This window comes from Echiichthys vipera (genome assembly GCF_963691815.1).
Source record: "Echiichthys vipera genome assembly, chromosome: 3".
Classification (NCBI taxonomy): domain Eukaryota; kingdom Metazoa; phylum Chordata; class Actinopteri; order Perciformes; family Trachinidae; genus Echiichthys; species Echiichthys vipera.
The window spans coordinates 13,993,176-14,018,687 of NC_139828.1; the positions used below are offsets into that span (position 1 = coordinate 13,993,176).

Consider the following 25,512-nt stretch of genomic DNA (forward strand, 5'->3'; position numbering starts at 1 on the left):
TTGACTGAAATGTGCAGAATAAAACCACTATAATTTTTCATCTAATTCTGGGATTTAGTTCAAATTTGCACTAATAGTGTCCTGATATCTGCCCTGCTCCTCAAAACAATAAGGAAGACAAAATATGTTTTCATTATAAAACTAGAGGCTTTTAAATACAAAGTGTACTTGATGCTGCAGTACAGGCAAAATGGGTACGTTTTTTTCATGTTAATATGTAATTAACAACAAAAAACAGAAACAACATAATATATATGGTTTATCTTTAGTTAAAACTAGCCCTAAATGTTCTCTAACTGCATTTTTGAAGTGCCCTTGTTGTTGAACTCAACTTCCCACAATCCTCGGCGACAAGCAGGAAGATGACGTATTTTCGCTACGTGTCCGGAAGTTCTGGAGGCAAACATGGCGGCGCAGCAGAATGATGTTGACGAGCTCTTCGATGTGAAAAATGCCTATTATATCGGCAGTTATCAACAATGTATTAACGAGGCTCAGAAGGTGAAGGTAAGAACATAACACTGCATCAGTTTAATGTTTTAAAATGTGCTGTTTTGTCCGTGTTTTACCCCTTTGCCTAACTGCAGTCAACGGCGTTTTCGAGCATCAATGCTAAACATGTTAGCGAATGTTTTCTCTATAAACTACTGCCTGTGTTTTATTGTCTTTAAAGCCTTTAACCCCGGAGAAGGAGATTGAAAGGGACATGTTTTTGTACAGAGCATACATTGCCCAGGTAAAACTTTTTTTGTCACACTGAGCTCTGTCTCTTGTCATTTACTTTATATTCATCGCTGTCACAGTCATTTGTCAGATTAAAACCCTGCTCACCCTGACCTGTTGTGGTTTGCGCTATTGCAGAGGAAGTATGCTGTTGTCCTGGATGACATCAAGGGCAACTCTCCACCAGAGCTTCAGGCTGTCAAGATGTTTGCCGAGTATCTGTCCAGTGAAAGCAAAAGGTAGTAGTTTGCATTAGGCTAACATGAGAGGTGGAAGTGGCGCATAAGGCTACGCTCTTTGTCAATATGCTGTGTTAAGGTTATTTATTTGTACCCTTAGGTAAATTTGGTTTGCAGGACATATGGAGAAGAACAAGGCATCCATCTTAACACACATCGGATAAACACAGACACAAACAATACAGAAACGGTACAAAAGAGCTGTAGCCTCAGACAAGGGTCGATATTATCTCCTATGTAGTAACGTCTTATATATATAGGTTACTGCTGTGGGAACAAAACTGTTTTATATTGGTTTGCTCCACATTTTGGGACCTTGAACCTTCAGCCAGAGGGAAGGTGCAGATATTCACAATGTGAAGGGTATGGGAAGTCATTTATAATGGAGGTGGTTAACTGTCTGGTGTACATGGACTCCAAGTTCATCTGTTCACCAATTAGCATACCGGCTCACCTGACAATCTGGTTCAATAGGTTTTTGATTTTCAAAGACAAATTCCCAAACCTTGACACCAAAGGAAAAAAATAAAATTGACTCAGGGGGTCATTATGGTTTTGCTAATTTGAAAAGAGAACAGTTGCCTTAAGCATTACAAGCGCTGGCGACTCTTCATGCACACAGCTTCACAGTTCATTTTGAAGTTTAAGTAGAATCGATAATTGTACCAAGGTTTTTGTAGGTTTGACCTGTTCAAGATGGACCCTTAATGGTGGTGGAATCACAGCTGTGGGCCTGCTTTCTAAAAATCAAATTAGACTAAGGCCCGATGTATTACAGTCAGTTATGCAGCCACACTTGAATGCACATTAGAGTGCCATTCGTAACAGAGACTTTACCACTTGAGAAATTATATTTGGTCTGGGGGTCTCAGGTTATCCAGCAGAATATAATTGTCCACACATTTCTGATGAAACCATGTCATTAATAATTTGACATATTACTGCTGTTGATGGCGTACTGCACGCACCTTGAAAGAATAATACAGCTATAGGTGTCTACATGTGTGAGTATGAATACTTGTGCAAGATGAGGCTGAAATTCAAATGCATACCTATGCTGCCACTCTTTGGTGACTTTCCTCAGTTTGTTTGGTTTGTCTTGATGGACTGGTTGCATCAAAAGTGCATTAGGTGTACCGCCATATACTTAAGTATGTTCAACTAAATAATAAAATATACTTTATATTTCGCAGGGATGCTATTGTTGCTGATTTAGACAAGAAGATGGCGAAGAGCGTGGATGCTGAAAACACCACCTTCCTCCTCATGGCTGCCACCATCTACTACCATGAGATGAACACTGATGCTGCTCTCAGGACTCTGCACCAAGGAGAAAGCCTCGAGTGGTAAGAAAGGATTGTGAAAATCTGCATTCTGAAGTCATTAATCTCATAAAGGTAAAAATCAACCGCACGAAGTAGAGGGCTGTTTATCAACTGGGCCTTTCACAACTTGTGAAGTCAATAAAAGTTTTGGCTACCCCATCTGCTCCAGAACACTCTTATTGGTCACTGGGTTTATGAGATTGCTTTAACTTTATTGACAAAAGCCGGAACCAAACTGACCAAACTGAACAATTGTTTATTTTTCAGCATGGCCATGACCATTCAGGTGCTGCTGAGTCTGGATCGTGTTGACCTCGCAAGGTATGACAAAACACATAAACAGTGGATGATTTGCATTAATATTTTAGGTTTGATTTGTTATCTGAAGGCTCGCTGAAACCATCCAGCTGATTCTTGGATGTGTTTAGTACAAAGATTGTATTAAAAAATGGATGTAGCCTCTTCGCCGAGGTCCGTTCTCTCAACTTGATCCAATCGTCCCCCCCCTTAGTGAGTCACAATCTTGTCAAAATTTTGACTCTGCCTCATTTTCTCTTGACCCAAAAGGGCATTGATGTGATGTTTGGAGGAGGGAGATACAGCCATCTGGCTGACGTATACCTCTGAGGAAAAGTGCGGGCCAGGGGCTAGCTGTCACTAGAGGCCACAGCCCTCATTATTCATAAACTTTAACCTCCAATAGAATAAAAAATAGCCTGGTACAAAAAAAATCACCCGACTCAATGTTGTCATGGAGATATGACCTAAACATACACACAGGTATGTTTTTTGTACCAGTGAATTTGGCCTGTTTAACATGGAGGTCACTGAGAAATTGCTCTATTATGAAACTTGCCCCTAGTGGCAACTCATCGAACTGCAATTTTTGGCACATTCCTTATTGGATCAACCAGGAAGTTACTGTGGCAGGGGCTTGATTTAGTAATATCTATAGCAGTGTTTCTGGACTTGACTGTGTCAAAAGTACTGTGTTCCTTTAATAACTAGGACATTTTATTCCTCTCATTGACAGGAAAGAGCTGAAGAAGATGCAGGAGCAGGATGAGGATGCTACTCTAACACAGCTGGCCACAGCCTGGGTTAATATTGCAGTGGTGAGCAGGCCAGCATTCAGTTCCATTTGGTGACATCTTTAAGATACATGTATTTATAAGTCCCCCATACATGGCGCGAATGTGTCTGCATATATCAAATAAATAAAATTCCTATTCATCACATTATCAACATCCAAGTGGTGTTGTGATTGACTGAAGCGGCAGGTCAGGTTTGAAATAATGAGCAGGCAGGATAAGATAAGAAACTTTATTGTCATTATACTGCTGTGCAAGACAAGGGGGGTGGTATATGTGTGTTGAATAGGAGTATGTAGTAATTCTTGGCGCTGTACAAAACTAGCCTAACCAAAGGATAGCAGGTCTAAGGACTGTGCTCCATTTAATTTGCTCATACTGCACATTATAGTTTTTCCAACTCTCCAGGAGCAGTAAGTACCTCTCACACCATTAAAATACAAAACAAATCCCCTTGTGTGCATTTATTATTGGCTTTTCAACTGCTGGTCACTGCCTACATTTGATTGCACTATGCTTGTTGTTCAGGGCGGAGAGAAGCTGCAGGATGCATACTACATTTTCCAAGAGATGTCGGACAAATACTCATCTACACTGCTGCTCCTCAACGGGCAGGCAGCCTGTTACATGGCCCAGAACAAGTGGGAGGAGGCTGAGGGGGTGCTACAGGAGGCACTCGACAAGGTCAGATGACAATAGTTTAACAAACAGTACTAAACGCAATTTGGTGTACATGCATGCACAGTTTATTCAGCTCAAGCTCTGTGTGGCTGGTTTCTGCGGCTGGTATTAGATTCATATCCTTCATTATTAAACCCTCACTGAATGTCTCACAATGTTGTGCCGGAGGTGCTTTGTAATATGCATACGGGGCTAAATCTCATTACAAGCATTTACGGCTGTGGCGGTATGGCTTTTTTCTTACCGTGGTGAAAAAGCAACATATCACCCCGGTAATATATTTATACAGTGCCTTTTTATTGGGAATCAAAAAATCAATCAATCAATCAAAAAAATGGACGTGAAACATAAGTAGAGTAAATAAAGCAAACACCTTTAATGAACCGTCAGCATTGTACAGCAGATGGCACCACAAACTCTTTTGTGGTCTACAGTTATTTTACCATATCCATGACAGGACAGGGTTTGACTAGTGCACACTGTTTATTCACAAGACACAACAAAAATATTCACATTGCTGTTTGTTTTTAAAGTTAGTCTATTTTTATACATTATCCATATTCATATTATACTTTGAGAATATTGCAGCTCTCTCTCCAAATGCATTGTGAATGGATGTTTGAGTCTCTTGAGGTGGCTTTCTGTAATGGCTTAAAACTAAATATCTTCATTTTACTGGTTAAATTAGTACAAAGTGATCGTTATCCAGACAATTCTTATTTTCATGACTAAAAGGAATAGATAAACAGGAGTTAAAGTGTTTCACACATGTAGAAATATACACATTTGGAGCATATCTTGGCAGATGTTTACATTGGGACTGAAATACTGAACAGTTACCCGAACCACCTTGTTGCCTGCTGTACTTGTGATATCTGAAATTAAATACATGTCAGTAAGTGACACAAAACTTGCTAAATAGAAGTAATTTTTAGTTTTCACTGAAACTGTGTTTTTTTTTGACTCCACGTTTGTGTTTCTATTGTTGTCCTGTTTGATATGCGAGGAGTGACTGTCTCACTTTATGTCCATCTCTTTTCTCTTTACCCTTTTAGGACAGCAGCCACCCTGAGACGTTGATCAACCTCATAGTGCTGACACAGCACCTGGGCAAAGCTCCTGAGGTGAGACTTTGGACCCAATGCTGTAAATGAGAGCCACGCTTTAACAGTTTAGCACTTTATCTTAGACAAACTCGTCCTCAGTCAAAGAAGACTTGAAATACCTCTAAGAACACCGCTCATAGAGTGCAAAATGCTCTTCTCAGCAATTGTTTGTGTGTTTGCTTTGATTGAAGCAGGCAAAAGCATTCAACCAAGCAATTTCTTTGATTGTGTTTGTCCCCTATCATGAAAAGTGTCATCTAAGCATTTCTACTGGTTTAGTGCTGTGTGAGTAATACAGCCTGAACTCAGAGTTCATGAGATAAAGACTCAATTATCTGTCTTAACTAGAGTTATTTTCCGATACTGATACCAAAAAGTAGTTGATGTTCTTTTTCCACCATGGCTGTCAAACAAGATCATAAAAGAAAGGTCTGTTGCCTTAATTCTCTGTATGTACAACCTGAGCCAGGCCATGCAACAGTCAGAGCGATCATATTGTGTCCGTACAGGGTTAGCAGTATACAGCTCTTAAAAAAATAAAATAAACACACTGCTATCAGATCAGTACTTAATAGCTGCTGATACGCGTGTTCAGGTAATGGAATCGGTATCTGAACATCTCTAGTCTAAACGTTTTATGGATTTGATGGTAATGCAGAAGATTGCTGTGTGTCCTACTGTGATAACCACTGATTAGAACATTTCACTTAAGTTGAGTTTTTCCATTGTAAACTTTGGGTCTGTAAGATACTCCCAAGATGCACCATCTCCAAAGTGCGCCAGAACTGCCTCCAAGAGGGTTGTGTGACGTGAATAGCCATTTGTTTTCTGTTTCCTCTCCTCATCACGAAGCCGCTCTGGGCCGGCTGTGTCATCGTTTTCCTAAGGGGAGAGTGGTGGCGCCCCAACTAGGTCGAAGCACCACCCTTGGCATTAGCGATCCGCTCCAAATTTCCACTGAGCACTGCACTCAAAGTTCAAATTATTTCAGCTTCAGCGGTGATGACGTATACCTGCACGTGTCTGCACTATGCTCTGCTGTCCCTCGCAATGAGCCAATTTCTCATCATCTGAAGGAAGTTTAACTCAAATCCGGTCTTAAAATCTCACAAGAGCAAAGCCATTTGAACACAACTGTACAAAGATCACGAATATTACGATGTTCAAGTACCCACTGACCTGCCTTTTTTTCCTCTCTAACATTAAATATTCATGTCTAAATTGTGTCCTGACAGCAAACACAAACAAACCCACAACAGTCATCAGATAAGTGAAACGAGCCTCACTCGCTTCAAACTAGTGAGAAGAGAGAAAAATTGCTCTTTTTACAGCAGAACATTGTCACGCACTGAAAACAGTTTTTGTTTTTGACGAGCCTTCACGACACTTTCTCTCCGTGAAAGTATCTGAAGTTAAGGTCTTTAGAGGCTTTAAACGTTTGTTTAGAGGCTTTTTTTTGGTTGTAATTTACTCCGAGTTCATACAGTGCTGTCAATCCCTCAGAACACTTGAATTTTAGTGTGGTGTTTTCAGGGTTTGGACAGTGCTCGGATTTTTAATAAAGTGCTTGAAACTGGTTGAAATGTATGTTATGTGGTAATACATTTATCATATAAGACAGAGAACAGAAGAGCTCTATATGTAAGAAAACAGCATTTTCTGACATTTTTGCATTAAAAATGACTTTTGTTGATTAGCAGATTATGAAAACAGTTGGTCTAAGGGTTGCAGCTCTGACGGCAAGTCTATTAAACATGAAACATTGTTTTCCTTTAACTTGTCATCCTTCTGTAGAAAGCTATCTCAAAACATAATGTTGGTTGTTTATAGGACAATAACATCTAATATAATGTGATGAAGTGAAATAATCAGTTTACTGAATATACTGTATGCACTTTATTCAAATGTGTAGTTTACCACAGCTGTTAGGTGCTGGAAAATCATGAAGTTTCATTTTGAAATGCTGAAAAAGTGCTTGAAATTGACTTTGGAGAAGCTGCAGGAACCCTGTTTACTATTGTCACTTTCTAACTTCCCCATCCTCTGTTTACATCTGCCCTCAGGTAACCAATCGCTACTTCTCTCAGCTGAAAGATGCGCACAGAGCCCACCCATTCCTCAAAGACTACTTAGCCAAGGTAACTTGATTAATGAATGCTTTTCGTTCTGAACGAGGCCTTTGACCTGTGGCTCGGACTATTAAGGTTCACTTCGTTGTTGACAAAACCTTCACAACCTTTAATCTCTTATGATTACCTGGCTTGGTTGTTTCGGATGTTGGACAGCATGTGTCTTTGAAGCAATTACACAGGAGTACAGATGTACATAAACATGCTAAAACTGGGTTATAACATTACCAAACAAACCATGTGATGCACAGCTGGTCACATATTTGTCTTGGTGTTTTGACCGTTTCCTCTGCTCTTTGTTTCCCTGCAGGAGAATGAGTTTGACAGACTAGTCATGCAGTACGCTCCCACCGCTACAGCATAAGACATCGTCTTTTACTGAGACACCAGTACAACGCCATGATGTCACCGTGCTCTATACATACCTGTATTTGTTTTGATATTTCTACCAGTCAAGAAAAAAGAAAGTCAAATTGAAACTTTGGCTGTATTATTTAAACCCGACCAGAAGCGTAGATGACACATGTTTATTCATTCAAATGCAATTCATCTGTTTTAATGTAAGCATTCCTTTCAAATGATAATAAATGTGTAAAACCTGCGTTGTGGGGGTTTTGTGTGCACATGCAAACAACATGAATTCAAGCCTTATTAGATATAAATAGTGGGGCGGATTAGCTCAATATTTACACCAATCTTTCACTTTGTGATAAAAGCATGAAATTTGGTAGATTTTTTGGTGAATATGTTTCAAACAAATCTGGATATTGGGCCACCCCAAAAGCGCCCCCTAGTGGCAGTGGCAGCCATTTATGTGAAATGAATGATGAATAAAAACTGCCCTTTCTTTAATAATACCAACTGGTAATGTATATTGTTGGAGAACCTGATTAGTCACCTTTACAACGAGCTCCAGCTTGTAAGGACTGCATTCATGGAATAAGCAAAGGGGCTAAACGTGTGGGTAGCGACCCCCAAAAATGTGCATCTCCTGTGGGGCTGATTAGCTCAATTAATACAGCTGTTTGTTTTGTGAGAGAAGCACAACAGAAGAATGGGGATATGGACACCTAATAAAATGTTATAAAACGTTTATGTTCTTTTATATTAAACTGTAATAAAGCTTGTGTCACTTTAACATGTCTCTAAATTATATTTGTGGTGCTGAAAACATGAAACAGCAGCTGAAGAGTAGGCAAAACATGCATATTACACTGTCTATATTAATAATGATAAAATCCATAGACGGTATTCATCCAGATATCTTGTGCACACGGTGGCTCTCAAAGGTAAGATGTATCTTGTGTGTGTCGAGCATTTGTCTGCGCTGTCCCTTTAAGTCATCCTTTAATCCTCAAGCAGAGGGTTCTTACAGAAGATAGCGGCCCCTTAATCACGTCACGCCGCCTCTGCATTTTTTTCCTCTCCTTCTTTCGCATAAACGCACGCTGTCCTCTTTTCACCGTGCCACTTGATTTCCATTGAAAGCGACGCGCGGCTCGTCAAAGCGCAGCCGCGGACACGTTGACGAGCCCCAAGAGCGGCAGCAGCTGCGGCGAGAAGAAGAAGAAGCAGCAGCAGCGACGGCAGCAGCAGCCTCTTTATAGGATAATACTCCTTATTCATCCTTTTTCCCACTTCGCTGGAGATACCGCGGCTCCGTGTGCCGGTTTATCGGGGAATGTGCGGCTCATGAAACGGTACAGAGACGTTACATAAGACGAATAACGGACAGAGATGAGACGTTACAGCGCAGCGGCACAATAATAACCGCATGTGCTGTCGGGGCTTTGGCGCTAGAAAAAAAAGGCGACGCAACCGTAAAGACTCGAGCTTTATGTCGTTCATGTGTGCGTGAGCTCCCTCACCTTTTTAGGGGTAATTGATTTAAGTAGCTACAGCTTTTAGCTCGGAGGCTGCAGCCAATGCTGGTCCATTCACCGGTGTGTGCGTTTGATTTAACTTAGCTTAGGCGGCTAACCGGGACGCGCTGATGAGCCTGTGTGCGTAATAGCGGAATGATGATGAGAAGAAACCACCAGACAGACGCTAATGGCCCACAGTAATCGTCTGAACAGCATTTGATCATTGGTTTGTGTGATTATCAAATAACAGCCTCACAGCCGAGGTGTGTGGTCGGACCTGCGGGGCCCTGCTATCATTCATAAAACTGTCCTGGACGCACAAGAATGGGCCCATGTCTTAATGTGGAAAACAAAGAATTAGGCTACTGAAGAGGGTAAGCTGGTTAGATAAGCTTGTTTTAGCGTTTTTAGGTGAGCTATCAAGCTGGTTCACGGATTATAGCCGCACAGTCTGGACACTACTCCTCCCTGCACTCCCTCTGTCCCTCAACTGGAGTATTTCCCCCCGGTTTCCACGTTTTGTCCTCTCTGCGCCGCAGCACAATGAGCAGTCATACCGGCGAGGAGACCGGGCCGGTGGAAGTGGAGCCCATGCCGGGATACTTGGACCTCATCACCAGAGCCTCCACCGTGATGCTGGGCGCATGGAGAGACTGTAGCCCCTGCGGTCTGGAGCTCTCCAAACGGACTCTCCTGGATAACGCATACATTACCTGGACCGAAATCGCCCTGTTCTTATTTTGCGCCTTTTTGTGGACGCAGGTCAGACGGGGACTGACAGAAAGTCTGTTTCAGGTGGGTGACACACAATCACAAAACACTCTGATTTCTCTCCCCCAGCTCCCCAGGGTTAATTTACTGACTCCCTTAATGGATGCGTTTAGTGGCTCATTCCTCTCATTAGAGCCGCAGCACCGTGGCCTCTGTGCCTCCCATCTCTCAGGAGTTGTGCTCTTGGCAGGCTGTGAGGCAGCAGGTGAGAGCGAGCACAACACATGTTAACAAATATTAGATCCAGTTGTAGGTTTAAGATTAAGGAGCAAGTCAGGAGGGACAGAGTGTATGCATGTTGGACAGTAAACACCTTTATCTGTACTTGTGTTGGGCAAACATTTGAGCTGAACATGTGAAACAAATAAGAATTTGAATTTGTTAAATCATGTTGGCACATACAATTAAACAAGCTCAAACCTCACATACGGATAGGTACAGGCATTGTATTGCTTTACATTACAGAACTATACATTTCTATTTAGAAATGTTGCATATATATATATATATATATATATATATATATATATATATATATATATATATATATATATATATATATATATATATACATATATGGCCATAGTCCCAGTTATATATTTTCTGGTAATCTGGTAACAGATTGGAAATATTGTGGTGACAAAGCCGTTCTTTTTTTTTTACATATTAAAAGTCTAAAACAAACAATACACGACAGTATGTATTGTCTATCTGTGCTGCTCGCTGACTACAACGCAAACACACCATTTTTCTCATACTGTGAAAGTCAGTGTAATCCTAAAGCTTTTAAATTTGCTTTTTGGAACATGGCAGCAAGGTCATTAATTGCAATTATGTCAATTGCAAGTGATGCAGACTTCCTACCATCCCCTTCCTTCCCCCTCTGTCTCTTTCTCTCTCTTTCACATAATCTATGCTGAAGGTAGGGACAGGGGATGCAGATAAAATGTCGTATTTATAATTGTATATATTGTGATATCAATATATGTTGTAAAATAATACATTTTATGAATAATTAATGAATATAATAACCAGAAAGAAATGCCCGACTTTTGCTTATCCAGGACATGAAATGATGCATGAAGAAAACCCTATAAAAATCATCAGTCGCAACAGTGCCCACAATGACCTTAACACCTATAGACGTATGTAAAGAAATGGATTTATTTTCAGAAATGAGACCATCACACTGCGAAACATCAGTAGAAAAACCTTGGTACGCTTAAGATACCTGAGGATGTGCACTTACAAAACCACGTTGTGTCTCTAAAAGCAGCATCACAACGTTGTTTCTTCTTTTTACCACAACATGTCAGTCAGAAGCCCGATGCTCAGGCTGTGCTCTGACGGCCTGGCTCTGTGCCCAGGCAGGCCTCCTATATTCCCTTCACCCATCTAAGTCCTGACTGAGTACCTCTACTTCCACCCTGTTGGTGCTGCCAGGGACGGGCCACAGTATTCTGCCATGATAGTGGGTGGGGGGTGGGGCGACCTACACGTGGTAGATGCTACGACAACGATGACGCTACAGCAGTAAAGCTCAGGGCCCCATGTGTGAAGCCAGATGTGTCCCAAGAATGCAAAGAACAGGGCCTGTTTTGTCACTTTACATGTGCGTCTCACGGCGTGTGCATGTGAGTCACTGACCCCTGTGGAACAATATAGGATGCACCCCATTTAAGGGGCTGGATACGATAAGGGCTGTGGAGGATGAGGGGAGATTTTTAATGTCAGTCAGAGTGCACTCGGTTATGTAGTGCTTGTGTAATAGCACCTTTACTGTGCTTACGTTAGAGAAGAAGAGGATGGGTTCAGTGTTAGGTCAGTCGTGTTGAGCTAATGCAACATGATTATTGCATTATACATCACAAGAGCTGAGGCAGGTTGTCAGAAGAGTCCAACCACATCATTTGAGGTCTTATTTCACGCAGCTAAATACACTGACTTGAACTATACAGGATGATTTCTCACTTGTTAAGTAAATAGACACACTTAATACCTTGTCAGTAATGTAATGATTGAATTGTGGTTTTCATAGTGTCGCAGTACACACGGGCTGTGATGTGTGCACAATATGAGCAGAATAAAAGAGAGAGTACACACATTTAATTAGGTCCAGAGCTCCTGAAACCGTATGGACATTACATGTTAGCTTAGACATCAGTGGACAAAGCAGTGTGTAAACTCGTTCTGTTGTGATGTTGTGTAGACTGTGATGTGATCTGACATGTGAGGAATGAATGTTGGTTCCTCTGACACACTATGAAAATGCCATTTATAGACCTCAAAGAATGGTGTGCTAAAGAAATTACACAGGTGCCAATAGAATTGTATGTGTTTACACATTATGCCTATTAGGGCTGGGTGATATTCTCCCCCAATATAGATAATTTGATCATTAATTTATGGTAATTCAATTAATAAATAGTCTATAAGAAATACTCTTGAATGCAAAATGAACATAACATGCGAGGCTCAGAGCATAAAGCGTCACCCAAATGACACAAATATTGCTGTAAAATGCAAAATGGCTGCTGTTTTGGGGTAATTTTGATAGAAACGATATAGAGAAATATATAGGATAGACATTTTTATGTTGTTTGACGATGTATATAATCATATCATCCTGCCCTAATACCTATTTAATTTGTTCTACTGGACTTTATTATTCTTAGTTATTTTATTATACATCATTACTTTCAGTCATCAAACAAAAATGCAGAATAGTTGATGACTCCAGATTCTCAAATGTGAGAAAAATATGAGAATTTGACATTATATTAATGTCTGTGTTTAAACAGTTGACATTTTTGCTGACTTCTGATGTTTTATAGACCAAAGTAATAATTGGCACATTATGAAAATAAATGAAAATGAAAATAGATGTTAGTTGCAGCCCTAACTTCTTGTGTCTGTCATTTGCAGAAGTTGCAGTTAGATTTCTGAACACATCTGCGAAGAGCTGATGGATAAAAATAATTGGTTTCCTGTTTTGTTACTTATAGTACTCTCAGTCACGTTTGAAGGATGAGACTTGACCCACTTCAAACATCTACTCACTCTTTTGCATTTTCTAGCGTACAGTCAGACTCCAGTTATGAAAGCAGAGTGATGCATGATTTTCCAATCTGGATGCTCTGTTTAGTCAGAGGCACCACAATAACAGCAGCCAAACCTTGTTCACATGTGTGACCCATACAAGTGTGAGACTAATGCCTTCTGGTGGAACCCACTTATATTGACAGCTGATCAATTCAATCAAGGAATCAGTGTCCTCGAGCACACCGCCAGACATAAAACTGTGGATGCACGCTTGCGTTTATGGTGATTGAACTTGGTTTTAGAACAAGGCCGTCCATAAGCTAGGAAATAAGAAACCTTGAGGTGGGATGGATCCATCTCGCCCTGAAATCTTTTGTATTTATCAACGTTTCTGTGTTTATCTTAACTAAACCAGGTTCCACACGGTACCATCGCTTCGCATGTCAGGGTGAGGTACTGTAGGGCGAGAGTGTTGGGGGTGGGGATGACCCCCTCATGCACAGGACTGGCTGTTTTATTGAGCAGTTTTCATCATGCTTCACTTTCATTTTGATGCTCGAGTGTTAGTGTTACTGGCAACTATTCACAGGATCAATTAAACGTGTTGATGAGCCACTTGAGCACTGCTGTTATATAAAAACACAGCGGTGTGCATCATAATCACCTGACTCATCCATTGGCACTACGTTTTAAAATGTGTCCTTAACATGTAAAGTGTTGAAAAGCTCACCGTTTACCTCGGGAAATGAATGTTGACATTCTTAACTCGGCAAAAAAATGTACCTTGTAATCTTCGAAATGTCATGTGACACAGTGTGAAAGTAGCTGTACTCCTTCCTCATTATCCTTTTCCCTCCACTTTGCACACACACGTTGTCAAAGTGCTTTCGCCTGCGTGACTGAAATCGGTGTTCCCAGGTGGTTTATGAAAAGTACATTGCATTATATGCACATCAAGTGTTCGGCGTTTCAGATCCATTTGTTTGTTTTTGTATACGAGCGTGCATATGCAACTTCTGCTATAATTATGCAAAGCCTCAGTGAATGAGAGAATAATAAGAAGGTGGGAAAAATAGTGAAGAGCGGAGAAAGTTTAAAAAGAACAGAGTCAAAAATGATGATCGGGGGATAAATAAACAAACAGAGAAGGAACAGACCGCCAGAGGAAGGAAGGAATTCAGTGCAGGATGTGACGGGTTGTAGAGCTGGGGCCGAGCCTGCTGACTCAACATGCAGCCAATCATTAACGCAATTTCACTCACACCCACACACACAGGCTGGCGAAAAGGATATACGCTTTCTCACACACGCATAAGCAACTTCTTCCCACTACCCAACTTTTCTGTCAGGCAGCATCAGTGTTTCGAGAGGTCACACACACTAGCTGCTCAGTGCAGACAAACAAGGCAGGCAGTGGTCAAACCTTCCTAGCTGCAGCAGTTTATAACCACTCTTATAAATGTCTCCCATAGCCCCTGACACACACACACACACACACACACACACACACACACACACACACACACACACACACACACACACACACACACACACACACACACACACACACACACACACACACACACACACACACACACACACACACACACACTCAAGGGAGAGAGCAGCAGTATGCTTGCCAGCTCCAGCCTTGTTGCAGAGCTTATCTCCCTGCGGAGAGCCGAGCAGCCAGCACCCCATCCCCTGCTGTTGTTCTAAATATGAAAGCAGCCCGAGGTTTGACAAGGCTCCCCGACCACAGATCCCAGATCACCTTCCACTGAGCCCCTGCCCATTGTTGTGCATTAGCCGCAGAGAGAAACCTGATGCTGGATTTGTGGTGAAGGGGAAGTGCTATCCATTCAGCCAAAAGTGCCCACTCAGGTGAAACTTTCTTGTAATTTTGACACTGATTGCAAGCAAGTGTTTGGAAGTTATTATTAGTTTCCTCTCCTCTCTTGTCTCTCCTCTCCCTCTCCTCTCATGACTCAGCTATCTAATTTATCATCACATAGTGTTAAAGCAAGCAGCACTTTCGCCATCACCTGACATGTAATCTATCACTCTGTGTGCTTCAGCATGTCATACATCATAAATACAGAGCACTTACGGGTTCACAAATCTGTCAGTTTCCTACACAGAGGTTGTGTTTCAATTAATCGTTATTTGGCTATAAGTCTAATTATATCCCTCACATTCACAGTATTTTTTTATTAAAACATGTTTCAGTGCCACAATATGTTCCTAAGCTTGTGTGTCTGCAAATAATTGAACATCAGAGGACTTAGTGCACTTGTCGTGTCGGCTACCTGCAGGATTGTTCCAACCTGTAATGCCTAGACATCAAACTGTCCAGTTCAAATTACCTACTGACCGGCTCCTACTCAAGTTTAGCAGCTGGTTTTCACATCACTACCTTTTCGAACCATTTGGACCTTTTAGATGAACTGTTTTTGCAGCATAAGCAGAAATGTCAAGTCAATGTAGCATGATGGTCAGAGTTCTTTTTTTAACGTTAACTTTTGCCATTGCAAAGGACTGTGACCATTATTGCGGGTCTAAAGTCTGTATGAACCTCAGAATATATCAACAAATTGAATTTGCTCATCAAAAAAACAGTGGAGTGGTGCGGAGCATGGAGAGGCGTTGTTTGTTCACTGTGTCGTCAAACTTAAAGCAATTCACCCTCTTCCCCCTGCCTGACCTCTGACACTCCCTCCTCTCCTGACATGTGCGTTGAGAGAGAGGGGAGATCTACCTACCCCGAAATCGCTAGTAGGAGGTTCCACTTTGACAGGCAGTGCACTTGGTCCGAATCTTCGGACTTCCCATGGCACTGGAATGCAGCGTGAGCAGTGAAACGGAGCGACGGATGACAGGCAGGAAGCTCGACCAATCATTTTATTTGGACCAAATAAAATGATTGGTCAGGCTTTTTTAGAAATATATGAAAATCGAATATTGATGAGTTTCAACACCTGGAGGATTTCTTTTACATTTTAGTGTGTATTACGCTTATCAGGAGCATCTTACAAAAGAAAAGTGTAAAAATGCCAGAAAGGTAAGAACAGCTTTAAGTCTTCAAGTTCAGTTCATTAAATAATTTACCAATTGACGAGAGAGTGTGAGGCTCTTTACAGCCCCACTGACTTGTGTTGTCGCCATAGCAACGAACAGCAATGGCCATTTTCTAGTCAAATGGCCGCAGCAAACAGTTCAATGTCCGTTCTGTACTCTCATTCTGTTTCTATTTCTATGAATGAAAGCCACAGACTTGTTCATACGCCCTAACTTAGTACGAGCCTGGAGTTGTTGTATTGACAACAAGTCTATCAATGATTGAAGGTAGAAAACGGCGGGAGCGCTTGTATACTCTTTAACATGTTGAATCAGCAGCCACATGGATCCCCAGCTACAGATCATGATCATGAATCAGCTCTGTTTGCTGACTGTGACAGTCCGGCTTTCCTCTGGTCAACTGGAATGTGCGGTGAGGCCTTGACCGCGACAGAGCTGCTGCGGCCAGCCTCGTTATCTTTTTTCCACTTGCTCTCACTCTTCTGTCTCACTAACTTGCCTCCAGACAAGCACGGTGGACAGGCTGTTAGAAGAAGAAGAAGAAGAATTCCTTCTATTTATCCTGAAAGGGGAATTCAATTTTTTCACTCTATTATTATACAGGATACATATACAAAGGCCCGAAATACACACATGCACAATCAGGACCTATATACATACAATTAATTGAGAGGTGTCAGAGCGAGGGGGCTGCCAATAGCTCAACGCCCCGAGCAGTTGGGGGTTCGGTGCCTTGCTCAACACCACCTCAGCAGTGCCCAGGAGATGAACTGGCACCTCTCCAGCCACCAGTCCACACTCCATTCATGGTCCACACAGGATCTCGAACCGGCGATCCTCCGGTTTCCAGCCAAGTCATCTACTGCCGCCCCCAAGACAAGAACACACTGTTGGCTTCACACTTGGCAGCTGTCGCTCCTCTGGTTTAAGGGAAGTTTTTGGATCATCTTCATGCACTTAAGTGCGTAGTTCATTAAAATCCACAGGGTGTTGATAATTATGTGATTCTTCTCTGCTTTGGTTATGAGGAGGTCTGGGTATCATTCAAAAGGTTTTGATACCAGTACTGGTACTGATACTTTGACTTCGATACCGGTTTAAGAATGATGCTTTTTTGTGATACCAAATTCATTAAACCCATTTTAACAAAAAAAGTACAACATTCAACATTACGGTACACACACTGTAGTGTTTTCGTTTTCCTGCACGCCTCTACGACGTGTAACGTTAGACACACAATCACCAGCATTTTTAGATCTTGGTTCAAGCAAACTGCATGCTCATTGATTAGATTTACACCTTAGGTATTGAAATTTTGCATTTTTCGAAATTCACGCAATGCCTAAAAGTATTGAGGTTTGGTACCCAGCCGTAGCTATGGGCCATAGTATCTCCGTCCCAGTCTCTTTCCTCGCTGTTTTGTGGTAGAAACTGGGACATTCGCATGGACTCATAATCCGAAAGGGTGCACTTTCCTGTGCTAAATGTGATCAGAACAGTTGGCTGTGGCTTTCTTCTTTGTCCTCTCCCCTCAGTTCACCTCATCTCCGTTCTTTCATTTTGTCTGTATCTAACTTTTATCCGTTGTATTCTGCCCTCGCATTTCTTCTTCTCTGTCTCATCCTCACCCAATAGTTGCTATCATTATGTTTGCACAGGAACATAGCTAATTAGTCCGTTAGACCCAATGGTTGAGAGTGGGACCTTCAGGGGAATTCACTCACTTCTGGCAGTAATTACAGAGTAGTTGTAACAAAGTGACAACACAAACTGTCTTGTGACTGGGGCTATGTGTTAAGATACCAGCAAGTGATACCAATAGAGTTCTTCATTTGAAATACTCCTTCCAGGTTTTATGCATTTATTTTTATCAGATGATACGGCAGGGGTAGCCAACTCTGGAGAGCTGCTGCCCTGCATGTTTTTATGTTTCCCCCAACTCCAACACACCTGATTTTAATGATCTGCTCGTTATCAATCAGCTGAAGCTTGTCGGGGCTTTGATAATCACCTGTGTTTCAGTAGGGAGAACCTAAACATGCAGTAGACAGTAGCTCTCCAGGAGCAGGGTGGGCTACAGGCCTGTGCTTTCCAATGTTTTGGAGGCATCTCGGGTGTAGTGGTGAAGGAATTTGTGGTTCAAGGTGGCTCAAAAGTGTGGCATGCAGATTTATTGCATCTACATATAGTGTGGAGATTGATGCACTTAATGAGGAACCAGCCAACCAAATTTCAGAAGTGTAAAGTCTGCCCGCAAACTTTAAGCTGTTGGCCGTTAGCAGCAGTTAAGGTCAGCTCAACAAGCGGACTCAGTCACACGATGGCAAACTCAAGAATTGGCGGAGCTGAAAGAGCCGTCAGCAGGTTCCCGGTCAGCTGCAACAGCAATGGAGAGAGTTGTGTTTAGGATGAGGACTATGTCGGCGTGGCTCCAGTGCTGTAGGGGATGTGAATGGAAACACTTCCAACATGCTAACACGCATTCAACAGCATCACCCATGTCCTTATCCCCGCTACTTTTAACCATTTTAGATAGAATTCTGGTCCTGGAGGGCCACTGCACTGTATCTTTTAGGTTTCTCCCTGCTCCAACACACCTGAGTCTAATGATGTGCATATTATCAAGCAGCTGAAGCTTGTTAGATTGTTAGACTCAGGTATGTTATGCAGGGCAGTGGCCCGCATACACTGAACTTGGTCATCAACTTGTTTGGGCGGCCTTTTTATATGGATGTAGCCGACTGCTAAGGCTTGTAGCCTTGTAAAACAGTCTTTTTTTAATAAACTCTGGGTTCCCCTACTACGTCGTTGGTGCTTTTTTTTATGTGTAGGGACTGTAATCATGCTACAGGTGTTTTTTTTGCTTCGCCCCGAGCTACTCAGTGTTAGCCGTGTCCGGGATTTCTCTGTTAATAGGTGATCAACCAAAAAACTTGTCTCAATGCCTTTTTTGATGTATATTCATACTGGAACAGTGTCAAAAGTTTGTTTGGTTTGTATGTGGATGTATTGTGAGAAGATAGCGATCAAACAGGGTCTTAAAAGTCTGAAAGGCCATTATTATTATTATCATCTCATGTATATTTGTGAGATCAACAGAGGTTATCAGGAACCTAAGGAAACATTAATTGTTATATATATTTTATTGTATTATCAAAGAAGATGAAAGCTAAAATAGAGACAGGATAACAGTGTTTGATTAACTGCACAGATCTATAGTGACACTGTGCAGCCATACCATCCAGTAATGTGGGTCTGCCTCACTCCTGGCTGTAATCCATACCCGACCTAACCTTAATCCAGACATCCCATCATCATTTAACTCCATTAGGCTGTTAGTGTAATGAGGCCTATAATCTGCAACATCGGAGCTGTAATCTTCAGCCTGACACAAGCTTTTCCAGAAGATTCTGGTCTGTACACACACACACACACACACACACACACACACACACACACACACACACACACACACACACACACACACACACACACACACACACACACACACACACACACACAAACAAACAGTATGATGAGTTGTTGCCTTTATGGAACTGTTGATGGATATTGTGCATTTATTTTGAACATAACTGTATTTATAAATTCCATAATACATCATTAGTTTATATTACATTTTTCAATGAATAGTATGGACCTTACAGGAAGGTTTCCAGACTCTGCTGCCCAGATTCACATTTATTATTCAGCTCCAATATGGTGTCAAGTAATCGTCCTTGTGTTTGTCACATTACAATAATGTGTGACTCTGCTGTGACGACAAGGTTCAAACACATCTCTAATCATTAAACCAATGAAACGCACCAGAACTTGCATTTAGCACGGGCAGCTGAACTTTTGTGTTGTGTATCATGATACGCCACATTTGTTTTCACTTTCCAGAGTCATCAATGCATTATAAAAGTCTAAATAAAAATAATGTAGGTCTTAAAATGGATTTTCCCATCTCCAACAGTCAACTGTCTGAATGTGTGTGTGTTTTAAGATTGCATCTGTGGGTGGATGATTGAACCAACAGCCTGTTGATGCATGCATACCGTACAGACACACACACACACACTCTCTCTCTCTCTCTCTCTCTCTCTCTCTTTCTCTCTCTCTCTCTCTCTCTCTCTCTCTCTCTCTCTCTCTCTCTCTCTGCCTCTCTGTGTTGCCAATGGTGGCATGGTTAGTGCATTATAAATGACAGCCATATGTCTTATAGCTGTCAGTGTGGACGAGGAGCAGCTTGACTGAATATCTTAACACTTCACTGAGACTGTACCTTTTCTTTTTTTCCCGACTTTCTGTTGCTTTAACTATTTCAGACACACAAGGATTTAAATCTGTATTCACATAAACATGTCGTTCTTTCTGCAGTGTGGGAACGTACACAGAGACAATAATTATAACTTAATCTCCAGTGTGACAGTCATCTGACCCAAATAAAAAACATATTACCAAACATCATAAGCTTTATGTTCCCTGAGAATTACAAGATGTACAACTCCAAGAGAAAGAGCTCTTTGTACGCTACTTAAATGCCACAAATGTGTCCGTAATGCTGTAGACTGTGGAGTAAATGCAACAGAGTAGGAATACTAGGAAACTAATGTTGTGTCCCTGTACCATCCTTAACCAAAACGTAACAACCGCTGTCCTCTAAATAATTTCTACTCTTTCTGCTGACTGTTTTATAATACCTAGAACTGGAAGAGTTCATTTACAAAAACACATACTAGCTGTTCTCAAAATGAATAAACCAACCAACAACATTCAGATTGATTTTCCCTTTGAGTGCACAATAAAAAAAACTAAAAAATACTAAAATTGCAGTTTTATTTCAATTCCCCTCAATTGCGAGAAAAAAAAACATAATTTAGGAAAATAAATCAAAACGGAGATATTTGAAATGAACCCTTCAATGTAGACTCCAGAATAAAAAGATATCCAGCGCCTGTGTGTTCACTACAATATATGTGGAGGAATGGCACTGTGCAGCACAGATAACAAAGATAAAGGAAAAAAGAACTAATAACGAGCTATATCAATCTGCACTGAAGAGTGTGATCAATCTGCACTGAAACAAATAACGTGTAGGTTTTAATTTAATATCAAGAACAAGTCACTCAACAATATCAATTGTAAGGTATTTGCCTTTAAGTGTAACAATTGAGAAGACATTGAGTAAAAGTCTATAAGTAGATTTTTCTGTCACGGTGGGACATTTTTAAATAGTTATATATATGATTCTTAAAGACCAACACAGTGATACTTTGTGTTTACAATGCGTTATTGGTGAAAAAAAAAGCAATTTTATTGGTAAAATATATATATATATGCATCATGGGAGTTCCTGGTTAGGCTTTTTCTGCCGTATCTCGTTAACCGAAGGTCGTAGAGAGATGGAAGTTGATTTCTTTAATGTGTTTTCATGTACGTGCTTTCCAACGGTGCCACATCTGAGTGTGTTCGACCTTACGTTCCAGAGATACGTCACAGTTATCAAAAATATAAGAGAGAAAGGTTACATTTACTGGAAATCACAAGAGTTTAAGTAAAATTTAATATTTAATGTTCAGTGTATTTTAATGTTAATGTGCAGTAACTAAATAATTTAAACTGTATTTGTAAATGTATAATAAATTGTCCTCTTCCTTTTCAGTGAATTCATTACATGAATAAAATGCGTAAATATTAAAATGTTTACTTAAAATATTCTAGTTCCCGCTGAATTTTGATTTTATGTATAAATTACTTAGATTTTTAATACATTTTTCTATAACAAAAAGTCATTTTTTTCAGTGTGTGTTCTTCCTGCTGTAGTAAATGTCACAGACTGAATGGTAAATGTTCGGATGTTTAGGACCCCCCCAAAAAATAACCCTCAACCCCACAACTAGGACACAGTAAACAAAGGTATGTGATATTATTAAGAAAACATAACGCTGCTTCATAAATACGTTATTGCAGTAATGTAGATGAGTATATCTTTCAGCTTAATCCTGTGAAAGTCCGTCTGCTGTGATGCTCCAGGAGTTAATTTGAGAACCAAGTAGGGATTAATGCCTCTACTGGGATCTACTAATAAGATAGACCTCCTCCTAAAAGGCACACCTGCTCTCTCTCTCTCTCCCTCTCTCTCTCTCTCTCTCTCTCTCTCTCTCTCTCTCTCTCTCTCTCTCTCTCTCTCTCTCTCTCTCTCTCTCTCTCTCTCTCATGTGCACTCAAATTGTGACACAGGTTTAATGACTCAAAATATCTCTCTAACGGTTCCTTTGCTGTGAGCGTGTGTAATAGTTGCCATACCAATCAACTTACAACACGTTCAGAGAATCAAACGGTGTTTCATAGTATTGAGGATGTTTTGCAATTTGAGACAGGCCCACTCACACACACCCTCTATTTTCTAGTTAGATTAGACACTGACTTTTATTTTTGCTTTGTTCATTTTTTTGGGAATAAATCCTCGTTTATGTACCTGCTGTTTATTTAATGTTGCACAGGAGTGTAGTTATTGATAAGGTCATTTTGATTGTAGTTAGTTAATCTAAATTCAATTCAATTGAATTCAATTTTTTTTATCGTGCCAAATCATAACAAAAGTTATCTCAGGACACTTTACAGAGTAGGTAAAGACCACACTCTATGACTTAATTATGATTTACATAGACCCAACAATTCCTCTGTAGAGTATGGTGGCAACAAAAACCTCCCTATAACGGGCAGGAACGTCAGACAGACCCAGCTCTGTGGAGGACGCACACCTGTCTTGACCGGTTAGGGAGGAAGAAAAGGAGAGAGAAAGAGAGAAAAGACGGACAGATGGAAAGAGAGAGACAAAGACAGAGACAGACACACTTCCAGTAACTATAATAATATCTATAGTAATTTAAATATGACTTAAATGTTATGGCAGTTAATACAGCAGAATAGTAGAAACAAGCACAGCTAAGGTTATAGATTATAATAGCAGCAGGAAGCGTCATGAAGGACCACGGCAGCAGGCACCACCACGATCAGCAGAGACCTGCGAGACGACAAATCACGAACAACTCCGGGGAAGAAGTTGAATTAGTAACATGCATTGATGAGACATGAATGACACAGACAGAGAGGAGAGAAGCTCAGAGGATCTGGAAAAGTATTATCCCCCGGCAGACTAGGCCTATAGCAGCATCATTAAGCAGAACAAAATCAGCTTAAAAATAACAACATTGCTAAGGGCTCGTAAACCCTAGCTGTAAGCTTTATCAAGAAAGGGAAGTTTTAAGCTTACTCTTAAATATGGGGACAGTGTCTGCCTCCCGAATAAAACTTGGGAGTTGGTTCCACAGGAGAGGAGCTTGGCAGCTGAAGGCTCTGCCTCCATTTCTACTTTTGAAGACTCTAGAAACGACAAGTAGCCCTGCATTCTCAGAGCGCAGCGATATAGTCGGGTAATACGGTACTATGAGCTCTTTAAGATAAGACGGAGCCTGACCAATAAGAGCTTTGTAGGTAAGGAGAAGGACTTTAAATTATATTCTAGATTTTACAGGTAGCCAGTGCAAAGAGGCTAATACAGGAGAAATAAATGTAAATCAGAATTACAAATTAATTGTTTGGTATATTATATGAGACTGAGGCATGGATTAAGGTAGCTTAAATTCAGTTTTAAATGGGACATATTGTGCTAATTTTCAGGTTCATTCTTGTATTTTTGTTTTTTTACAAGCTTTAAAATACATCATTCTTCTCATGCTGTCTGTCTGAAATGCTCCATTTAAGCACCTGTCCTCTGAAAAGCTTTGTCTGCTCTCTGATTGGCTTGCAAGAAAAATATGTCACACCTTTGCAGAAGTAGTCCTGGAGCCGTGGGTGGAGATACTCGTGTGTGTATATTCTGATGAGCCTGTACGTAACATAGGAAGGGGCGTCAAATCTGAATGCCTTGTTGATTCTCATGTTCTCTGATCCAGCCCACAGAGAAACAGACGGGGTCAACTTATTGTTGTTTGTGTGTTGGACTCTCAAGATACCCAAATGTATGTGCACAAGCACTGAAAAGTGAGTTTTCCACGTCCTTTAAGACTTTTACACGACTTGCAAACGTTTTGAACTTGTTGAATAGAAGCTTGATTTTTACACTAGCCAAAGTCAGCAGGGGGGGGGGGGGGAGTATTTGCTTATTCTGCGATGGTCAGATTTGTTTTTTTTTTACATGTCACAGTCATCACTTGTGGTCTCTTACTTGTGGATGCTTGGTAGGAGCTCATCCAGTCACGTAATTTTGTGCAAATGAGTTTGCTCAGTGGCGTCGGTGCTTCGTCTAATCGTGTGTTTTTAATCAAATCAGGTTCAAATGTTCAGCCGGTCTCTTGACTCAGCATCAGTATTCCAGCAGTGTCGTACTGGTCATCTATGATTGTGAGTCGTAGTCTCGCTTCATCCAGATGTGTTTCTTTTTCTTGAAAGTAACTGTTGTCCGTATCAAGGATGTGATTGGGCCCATTTCTCAAAAGCAAATGTGTCTTTTTTCCTCCTGGCTAACCTCAACATGTGTTCCCTTCAGGTGCCTGTTGAAAAAAACGTTGAACTAATCAGTATAAAATTTTCCGCGTGCAGAAGGAACTCTGCAAAAATGTTTCATTACCAGACTTTTTAAAAAATTTTTCATTCATTCAAGAAACAGGTTTCAAATCATCTCGTATCTTGATCTGATCTGAGAAGTGCAGCGTACATTTTTTCATATGTGTTCCTTAGCACTTTGGTCAGTCACTCAGATTCCTCCGATGGATCAGAGGTCCTCACAGAGTGTCTTTCATCTGTAGTCCATTTCCTTTCAGTGAGTCGGATGTAAATTAACAGCCTCATCTCACCAGAAGACAGGATATGGATGTGAAGAGATGAGCACTGAAAAAGCTGCCAGCATAAGTGACCTGGAGAGGTTAGGAGGGAGAGAGGGGAGTGGGGTGATGAAAAGACAGCAACACATTTTCTTACTGCCCCATTACACAGTACAAGGTGCACAGAAAACATGGGGAATCGCATCATTATGAAACCACTTATCAAGATATGATGATACACAGTATCAAAGTCTAAAAAGCACATATACTAATTCAAATTACTCAGACAATCTGATGTGAAATATTTTGAGGGAATATAATTTCCACACTATCTGTGCACATGCATGTAAACAGTCGGTGTTTAGCTGGAAAATATATTTTTTCTCTATAATTTCACTTGAAACGTATATAGACAATTTATTGAATTAGCAGAAGACATGCTGTACCGTGAAAAATATCATTATCGAGATATGAAGATTTTAGAAGATTTTGGACAGCCCTGCCTTTTATCTTGTCATTCCTGTCACATGGAAAAACTATTCAGGAAAAGCGTCTCTGGATCCTCCTGCTTTCTCCCCAGTGACAGCTGTCTGCTCATCACATTGGTTCAGATAGTGTGTTGTATAAATTGTTC

General features: G+C 40.9%; 2 protein-coding genes across 2 annotated transcripts in view; both read left to right on the forward strand.

The window, feature by feature from the left end:
* Positions 1-391: 391 nt before the first annotated feature.
* cope (COPI coat complex subunit epsilon) lies at positions 392-8,186 on the forward strand. The gene is made up of 10 exons (XM_083911168.1): positions 392-507; positions 674-736; positions 862-962; positions 2,156-2,308; positions 2,555-2,608; positions 3,321-3,402; positions 3,907-4,062; positions 5,115-5,183; positions 7,229-7,303; positions 7,605-8,186. The coding sequence occupies exons 1-10, from the start codon at positions 406-408 to the stop codon at positions 7,656-7,658; spliced, it is 909 nt and encodes a 302-aa protein (XP_083767294.1). The 5' UTR covers positions 392-405; the 3' UTR covers positions 7,659-8,186.
* Positions 8,187-9,628: 1,442 nt separating this feature from the next.
* cers1 (ceramide synthase 1) overlaps positions 9,629-25,512 on the forward strand; it is a 30,528-nt gene continuing 14,644 nt past the window's right edge. Inside the window, exon 1 of the mRNA XM_083911559.1 lies at positions 9,629-9,954. Coding sequence (XP_083767685.1) covers positions 9,703-9,954 — 252 coding nt within the window. The 5' untranslated portion in view covers positions 9,629-9,702. The remainder of the gene's footprint in view (positions 9,955-25,512) is intronic.